Source organism: Arachis hypogaea, chromosome 13 (assembly GCF_003086295.3).
Source record: "Arachis hypogaea cultivar Tifrunner chromosome 13, arahy.Tifrunner.gnm2.J5K5, whole genome shotgun sequence".
Taxonomy (NCBI): Eukaryota; Viridiplantae; Streptophyta; class Magnoliopsida; order Fabales; family Fabaceae; genus Arachis; species Arachis hypogaea.
Genome location: NC_092048.1, coordinates 132,237,880 through 132,246,822, shown reverse-complemented (window position 1 = coordinate 132,246,822; position 8,943 = coordinate 132,237,880). Strand labels below are relative to the sequence as shown.

The 8,943-nt window shown below is 39.3% G+C and overlaps 2 protein-coding genes across 2 annotated transcripts; both read right to left on the bottom strand.

Annotated features, from left to right (window-relative positions):
* Positions 1–1,252: 1,252 nt before the first annotated feature.
* On the bottom strand, positions 1,253–2,901 carry LOC140177746 (uncharacterized). The gene is made up of 2 exons (XM_072210903.1): positions 2,392–2,901; positions 1,253–1,297 (listed from the first exon to the last, which is right to left on the bottom strand). The coding sequence occupies exons 1-2, from the start codon at positions 2,899–2,901 to the stop codon at positions 1,253–1,255; spliced, it is 555 nt and encodes a 184-aa protein (XP_072067004.1).
* Positions 2,902–5,021: 2,120 nt separating this feature from the next.
* On the bottom strand, positions 5,022–5,887 carry LOC112735456 (uncharacterized). The gene is made up of 2 exons (XM_025784992.1): positions 5,292–5,887; positions 5,022–5,100 (listed from the first exon to the last, which is right to left on the bottom strand). Exons 1-2 carry the CDS (start codon positions 5,885–5,887, stop codon positions 5,022–5,024), a joined length of 675 nt encoding a protein of 224 aa, XP_025640777.1.
* Between the last annotated feature and the right edge of the window lie 3,056 nt (positions 5,888–8,943).

The window sequence follows — 8,943 nt, the reverse complement described above, 5'->3', positions numbered from 1 at the left end:
ATGTGGGGGCTTCTGACACTTGATCCCTAATAGGGTCATTAACAACAATTATTTGTTTTGCTGGTCCTTTTTTTGGGTAAGGGCTTTTTAACAAAAATATTTTTATTATGTATGCTTGCTGACGTTTTTTATGCTTGATGAAAAAAAAATTTTGTTGAATGATCTTTTAACTTTATAAGGCTTTTTGTGAAAAACCTCTATTGTTTTGATCTTTCAAGTTTACAAAGAAAGCTTTTCGTCATATGGACTGTTTTATCTAAGTTAGACAATTTCACTATCGTCCAAAACTTTTCGAAAACTTTTTGCCGAGTAATTTTGAGAAAACCTTCGGTTCTATCCTTGAGGGATTTTTGTATCTCTTTTGTTTTGACTTTACATATTCAATTTTGTTTATTGAATTGTTTTCATAACTTAGGTTATTTTTGCGATGCATTTTGTTTTTTCTCGGGCTTTCCGACTTGTGAGTCGTTAACGATATTATTTCCGAGTTATCATGATCGTCTTTTGTAACCTCTTTACACCGACTTGTACCTCATCGTTTTATCTCGCCGACCACTCAGGTCGGTCAAGAAATTTTCACGCTTTTTCGAGCTTAAATCGGTGCGTTTTATAGAATAATAATAAGGTGGTTTAATTACTCTGTTGGTCCCTATAGTTTCGTGAAATTTTCAATTAGGTCCCTATACTTTTTTTCTTTTTAATTGGGTCCCTGCACCAATTTTTTTTTCAATTAAGTCCCTCTTAGTAGTAATTGGCTTAAATTTATAGGGACCCAACTAAAAAAAGAATTGGTACAGAGACCTAAATAAAAGGAAAAAAAAGTGTAGGGACCCAATTAAAAAAAAATTGGTGCAAGGACTCAATTAAAAGAAAAAAAAGTATAGGGACCTAATTGAAAATTTTGCGAAACTATAGGGACCAGCAAAGTAATTAAACCTAATAATAATAACGGATTTATGAAGAGATAAAATAAATGCTCGTCGATGATGGAGATAACTTTTACAAAAGTTGTTTTAGCTACTAAGGGATTTACAACTTTTAACCCTTAGTCCCCACTTTGATGCCTAGTTAAAACCCCCTTCAGGAAAACTCTTTCTTGGAAAAATTAGTGAAGTCAGAAAAAAGAGTACATCAGGGAGCAGAGTTCGCTTCTAGCTATAATATCTCTTCATGTTGCAGGCGTGCCACGACCTGGGGAGCTCGGTACCATTCAGGTCGGATATTTTGTAATACCCTTTTCCGAGTATTTCAATTATCCTGTATGGCCCCTTCCAATTGGCGGCGAGCTTTCCTTCACCTGATTTGTTTACTCCAATGTTATTACGAATCAAAATCAAGTCATCTAAGGTGAAGTTTCTACGAATGACTTTCTTGTTGTATCTACTCGTCATCCTTTGCTTGAGCGCTGCTTCCCTTATCTGGGTCTGTTCTTGAATTTCTAGGAGTAGCTCGAGTTCTTCGTTATGTGCCTGAATATTGTCGACCTCATTATAGAACCTCACCCTTGGACTTTGCTAATTGACTTCAACTGGTATCATGGCTTCTATGCCATAAGCAAGTCGGAAGGGTGTTTCTCCAGTGGCAGATTGAGGTGTAGTCCGGTATGCCCATAACACTTGAGGGAGCTCCTCGGCCTAAGCCCCCCTTTGCATCTTGAAGCCTTTTCTTCAATCTGGCCAGTATGAACTGATGCTTGTGGGTGCGCTTGTGGGTGCTCAACCGAGGTGAACTGATGCTTGATCTTCATACTGGCTACCAAGTTTCTGAATGTAGAGTCGGTGAACTGGGTGTCATTATCCGTGGTGATGGAATGGGAGATTCCATACCTGGTAATGATATTCTTATAGAGGAACTTCCGACCTCTCTACGATGTGATGGTGGCTAAGGATTCTGCTTCGATCCACTTCGTGAAGTAGTCTACTCCCACTATGAGGTATTTTACTTGTCCTGGCGCTTGGAGAAAAAGTCTGAGTAGGTCCAGTCCCCGTTTTACAAAAGGCCATGGAGAAGTTATGCTGATAAGTTCTTCGGGGGGAGCGACATGAAAGTTAGCATGCATTTGGCATGCCTAACATTTTTTCACAAAGTCGATAGCATCCTTCTGCAAGGTCGGCCAGTAAAATTATTAATTTTTCTGGCTAAAGACCTTGCTTCGAGATGATTTTCGCAGATGTCATTGTACACCTCTTCCAAAAATTCTGTCATCTTTGAGATTGGGACGCACTTCAGCAATGGTGTGGATATTCCTCTTCTATAAAGGATATTTTTCACCAAGGTGTAACTTTGTGCCTCCCTTCGGATTCTCTTGGCTTCTTTTTCCCCCTTGAGTAGGATGTCGAATTTTATGTATTCGATTAATGGGGCCATCCACCCAAAGTCTAATCCGGATACCTCTAAGACATCTTGTTTAGCCCCCGTTTTCGTGACAGAGGGCTCTTGGAGGGTTTCCTGGATTAGACTTCTATTATTTCCTCCTGGCTTGGTACTTGCTAACTTGAAGAGGACGTCTGCTCTGCTATTAAGCTCCCGGGTTATGTGTCTGACCTCGGTCTCTGAGAATCGCCTAAGATACTCCAAAGTTTTGTCTAAGTACCTTTTCATGTTTGGGTTTTTAGCCTGATACTCTCTGTTGATTTGAGAAGTCACCACTTGAGAGTCACTGAAGACCACTACTTTGGTTGCACCGATTTCTTCTGCTAACTTCAACCCGGCAATCAAGGCTTCATATTTGGCCTGATTGTTGGAGGCCAAGAATTCAAATTTGAGGGAGACTTCTATTTGGGTCCCCTCTTGGTTGACCAGTATCATGCCTGCACCGCTTCCGACTTTATTGGAAGAGCCGTCCACATACAACTCACAAGTTGTGGAGGCCTCCTCTTGATCTCCCGCGTATTCTGCCATGAAGTCGGTCAGGCATTGGGCTTTAATCGCTGTCCGAGTTTCATACTTCAGGTCGAACTCGGATAGTTCTATAGCCCATTGAACCATTCTTCCCGCAATATCTGTTTTTAGAAGAATTTGCTTCATGGGCTGGTTCGTTCGAACTTTTATTGTATGAGTTTGAAAATAAGGCCGTAGCCTTTGAGACGCCACTATTAAGGCATACACAAACTTCTCAAGTTTTTGATACCTTAACTCAGAGCCTTGCAAAACTTTACTGGTGAAGTATACAGGATGCTGCCCGACCTCATCCTCCCGTATCAATGCTGGCGCCATAACTTTTTCGGCTACAGCCAAATACAAGACGAGTTCTTCCCCGATTTTAGGTCGGGTCAGAACAGGAGGTTGGCTTAAAAACCTTTTGAAATCCTGAAAAGCTTCTTCGCATCCAGAAGTCTATTCGAACTTGCATCATTTCCTTAGTAGAGAAAAGAGCGGAAGGGATCTCAACGCTGATCCTGCTAGGAATCTGGACAGAGTTGCAAGCCGGCCGTTTAACTGCTGGACTTCTTTCAGGCAAGCCAGAATTTTCATCTCTAGGATTACACTACACTTGTTGGGGTTAGCTTCTATCCCCCTTTGTGTTAGCATAAATCCTAGAAATTTTTCAGCCTCCACTGCAAAGGTGCACTTTGCGGGATTCAATCTCATCCCATGCGCCCTTATGGTGCTGAAGACTTGTGAGAGATCGGTCAGGAGGCTGGCCTCATCCTTGGTTTTTATTAACATGTCGTCCACATATATTTCCATTAAACTCCTAAAGTGAGGTGCGAACACCTTGTTCATCAACCTTTAGTATGTGGCTCTTGCATTTTTTAACCCGAAGGGCATGACCACATAGCAGTAATTCGCTCTAGGCGTGATGAAAGATGTCTTCTCCTGATCCGACATGTACATCAGGATTTAATTATATCCCGAGTACGCATCCATGAACGACAAGTATTGATATCCCGAGCTGGAATCTACTAGGGCATCAATATTTGGAAGAGGATATGGGTCTTTTGGACACGCTTTGTTCAGGTCGGTGTAGTCAACGCACATCCTCCACTTGCCGTTCTGCTTCTTGACTAGCACCACATTTTCCAACTAGGCCGGATACTTGACTTCTCTAATAAAGCCGGCCTCTAGGAGGGCTTGTATTTGCTCTTCGACCACTTGAGCCCACTCAGGACCGAGCTTTCGTCTCCTTTGTTGAATAGGTCTGGATCCTGGGTATACCAACAATTTATGCGTCACGAGCTCAGAATCTATCCCGGGTATGTCGGAAGCTTTCCAGGTGAAGAGGTCGGAGTTCTCTTGTAGGAGTCTTACCAGCTTTTGCTTCAAATCTCCTTTTAAATTGGCTCCTATATTGGTATTCTTTCCATCTTCTTGCCTGATCTGTACCTCTTCAATCTTCTCTCCGGGCTGTGGTCGTAATTCTTCTTTAACTCGGATGCCTCCGAGCTCAATGGTGTTCACTTCCTTGCCTTTATTCCTCAGGTTTAGGCTTTCGTTGTAACACTTTCTCGCCAGCTTCTGATCTCCCCTGATGGTTGCAATTCCCTTAAGTGTTGGGAATTTCATGCAAAGATGGGGGTAGATACCACTTCTCCAAGACGATTTAGGGTCGTTCTACCTATCAAGGCATTATAAGTCGAACCCACATCGACGACAATAAAGTCGATGCTCAGAGTCTTGGATTTCATCCACTTTCCAAAAGTTGTATGTAGGGGTATGAATCCCAGTGGTTTTATTGGTGTGTCCCCCAATCCGTAGAAGGTGTCAAGGTATGCCCTTAACTCCTTTTCGTCTAATCCCAACTTATCAAACGCTGGCTTGAACAGGATATCTGCCGAGCTTCCCTAATCCACCAGGGTTCTATGTAGATGAGCATTAGCGAGGATCATGGTAATTACCACCGGATCGTCATGCCCGAGAACAATGCCTTGCCCGTCTTCTTTGGTGAAAGAGATGGTTGGGAGATCGGGTAGTTTACTCCCGACTTGGAAAACTTCCTTCAGATGTCTTTTACGAGATGATTTGGTGAGTCCTTCCCCAGCAAACTCTCCCGAGATCATATGTATATGTCGTTCCGGGGTCTATGGTGGCGGATCTCTCCGATCTTCCTCATCTCGTTTCCTCTTTCCATGATTATCCGATCTTTCCTGGCCAGCTTTTCTATCACATTTTTTAAGTCGTAACATATAACTTGTGATATTCATAGTATTCGTTACGACTCCCCCCCCCCCTTCTTGTTCTTTATAGGCCGAGGGGGATGTAACTTTTCAGTGTGACAAATTTTTCTGTAAATATCGACTAGGAAAACTCGTAGGGGTGTGTAAGAATGATATCTTCTGGGCCTTTCAGACCCGACTTCTTCTTTCTTCTTGGGCTCCCTCTCCTTTTCCCTTGATGAGTGAGGGTACCCAGATCGCCAGCTCAATTCGCGCAGTCTGGCATTTTCTTCCATGTTGATGTACTTTTCGGCTCTTTCTTGTACATCGCTCAAAGAGGTCAGGTGTCTCTTGGAGATGGACTGCGAGAAAGGTCCTTCTCGAAGTCCATTGACAAGACCCATTATTACTGCTTTAGTAGGCAGGTCCTGAATTTCTAAGCACGCCTTGTTGAACCTTTCCACGTAGTCTTTCAGGGGTTCTCCGACCTCTTGTTTTACTCCCAGTAGACTAGGCGCGTGATTGACTTTGTCCTTCTGGATTGAAAACTGCATAAGGAACTTACGCGAGAGGTCGTCGAAGCTGGTGACCGACCTAGGGGGGAGGCTATTGAACCACTTCATCGCCGCCTTTGTCAAAGTCGTTGGAAAGGCTTTGCAGCGGGTAGCATCGGAGGCATCAGCTAGATACATCTGATATTTGAAGTTGCTAAGGTAGTGTTTTAGGTCGATGGTCCTGTCGTACAGATCCATATCAGGGCTTTTGAAGTTCTTTGGAACTTTTGCCCTCATGATATCTTCACTGAATGGATCTTCTCCCCTCAATGGGGTGTCTTCTCGGTCAACGCGAGAACTCCTATTTCAGAGGTTGGATTCTAGTTTTAAGAGCTTTTCTTCAATCTTGTTTCGTCGCTCAACTTCTCTCCTTAGGTTTCTCTCCGCTTCTCGCTGTCGTTTCAGATCTTGTTCCAGCTGTTCTAGCCGTCTTTGGTGGCCGTGTAGCAGCCCCATGAGATCGGCAGCGTGAGGTTGTCCCTCCTTCTCTGGCTCGTGCACCTCAGAGGAGATTCTTCTTGAATCTTGAACGCCTGAGGGGCCTTCTCTATGTTGTCTGTCCGCTCCTTGCAGAGATATTATTGCTCTGTAATTGTTGACTGCATCTTGATGCTCTTGCTCCAACTCCGATGCAGTATGTCCTTCCTCGTTCTGGTCATCTGCCATTATAAGATGATCTCCCAGGTAGGGCTGGAAGTGAGCCGAGCTGAGCCGAGCTAGACCAAGCTCAAGCTCGGCTCACAAAAATTGAGCTTGGCTCACGGCTCGACTCATTAACAATCGAGCTTATTTCTTAAGCTCAAGCTCAGCTCACCAAAAGCTCACAAGCTGGCTCGAGCTCACGAGCTAGCTCAAATAAGAGAAACATAGATACATAATCTATAATTTTATATCAATAAATTATAATTTATATATTTTTAAAAATATTTGAAAAGATCAATTTTATATATTGTTTATCTATCAATAAATTATAATTTTTTTATTTATGTCCTATATTAAAATTATATGTAAAAAATAAATATAAATATTAAATAATTAAGATTGTTATTATATATATATATATATATATATATATATATATGTGTGTGTGTGTATAATCGAGCCAGCTCACGAGCTAATGAGCTGAGCTTATCCAAACTCAAGCTCGGCTCATTTAATTTATGAGCTCAATTTCAGGCTCAAGCTTGGCTCACCAGCTCACGAGCTTAGCTTATCGAGCTGTTAACGAGTCAAGCTCGAGCTGGCTCATGAGCTGGCTTGACTCACTTCCAGCCCTACTCCCAGGTTCCCGGCAACGACACCAATGTTAGGTGGGTAACCTGAAATAGATGGATTGGGCTTGAATGAAAGGTCCAAACGTTAGAAGAATGTGGTTTTCGACTTGGTTTACGTCTGGGAATCGCCGTCCGAGTTGTGTGTTTGACGGAATGAGGGGTGGTACCTGCAAAGACACTCCGATGCCTAAGTCAGCAAAGGGTTTAACAAGTTTTTAGTGTATTGGAACTTAGGTTTACCTGAGTGTGTCAGTGTATTTATAGGTAATGATCCAATAACTACCGTTGGAGTAGTTCCATTTTTGAAGGTGGATAACCATCCTTTTATTTTAGGATTGTTGAGATATCTCTTCTAGAAGTGTGTGAGAGATTTTAGAGGATAATTACTTATATGTATAAGTGTTATTTGCCAGCTCATGTCAAATTCGACCTCTTTAAAAAAGTCGGATAAGCGGTAAAGGTCATTCTTTAAATTGGGCATTTTTTAACTTCCTTAAACTTAGACCATAATATTAAGTCAAGGTATAAACAATAATAATATTTGAAAAATACGCCACACGCCCGCACGCAGTATTTTGACGATCAATTGATTTAATTTTAATCATTTTATTTTTGAATTAAAGTTCTATTTAATTTTTGTCTAAGACTCGCCGTATCAATCAAATTATAAAAAATGTACAAGCTAAGTCACATGATTTTTTTTTTCTTCAATTATATATATATATATATATATATATATATATATATATATATATATATATATATATATATATATATATATAAAAGGCATAATCATCACTAATAATCGCCTGAGCACATAACATACACAATTATATGTGGATCTCCTAAATAATTAGAAGACCTAAATCACCCAGCTGAAAGTTCAGCTACGTGCCAATGTAAAGGAAAAAGAAAAAAGGGAAAAAGAATCCAAATAGTTAACCCCTGTTCCTAATTAATAAACCTTGCATTCATGCATATGATGAATAATAAATAATAAAATATTCTCTCATCATTGCAAAAAAACAAAAGCGTTGTCATCAATTACTAGATGAATTATATATATGCCGTCGTTTTTGTTTTTATGATTTTTATTGGGCAAGAAATATTATTACAACATTAATATTAATGCTTAGCCTCGGAAATATCTTAGGGTATTTGTACGTTAAAAAACGTTATAACCATAAAAAAAATCATTCATTAAATTAGTTATTATATCATTCTTATTTATAAATATATATTATTTAATATATCAGAATATAATTGTAGTTAGGACCGTGGAATTTTGCTTTTATAAAAAAAGAAAAAAAATATTTTAAAATATATATTTAAAAAATAAACTAGAGAATTTTTTTGGTAGTAACTAAACTATTTTTTTATTTTTATATTTATAATATTATTCTTTAATTCTGCCAGTTGACCATCCTCTAGTATCTGGCCATCATTAATCATCCTAAATTCTAAACACCCCAAAAGACAAGGGTTAAAAAAATTATTTTAAAATTAAAGAAAAAGTTTACTAATATTAACTAATATAAAAGATATAGTTCCTTAGCTTGTGTGTTTAAAAAAAATTATATATTTATTATATTTAATTCTTTTCATCATATTTAATTATTAAAAATATAAAATACAAAAAGTGGAGGAAATAATACAATTTTAAATTAAATAAGCTATTATATAATGTGTTACATACTATAAAGTGTTTTTCTTCTCTCTAGCTAGCTTCTTTTCTCTCATCAGAAAACGATTGATACTTTGATAGAGCTTCTATATACCTTCAGCCTTAGCTTTTGATTGACATGATACCTCCATGAAGCATAGTGAACCTTGAATTTCTCTTAAGTAAGATTAAACCAAACTTATATAGCTTTTACACGACAAATGATCATGCTTATCTAATAATCAATTACTTAATTAGTAGGCCCTTGGAATGAACTGCATGATCAATCCCATTTAACTAAAGTTTTGGCATGTAGCTATGATCATTAACTAAAGTAACTCAACAGTAAAAAGAAA

Coding starts and splice junctions, on each gene's coding strand:
- LOC112735456 (XM_025784992.1), bottom strand. CDS start 5,887: ATGAGGGCAAAAGTTCCAAAGAACTTCAAAAGCCCTGATATGGATCTG. Junction 5,101..5,291: donor AAGAAGAAAGAAGAAGTCGG/GTCTGAAAGGCC, acceptor AAAATGTGATAG/AAAAGCTGGCCAGGAAAGAT.
- LOC140177746 (XM_072210903.1), bottom strand. CDS start 2,901: ATGGCAGAATACGCGGGAGATCAAGAGGAGGCCTCCACAACTTGTGAG. Junction 1,298..2,391: donor CTAAACAAGATGTCTTAGAG/GTATCCGGATTA, acceptor TAAACAAATCAG/GTGAAGGAAAGCTCGCCGCC.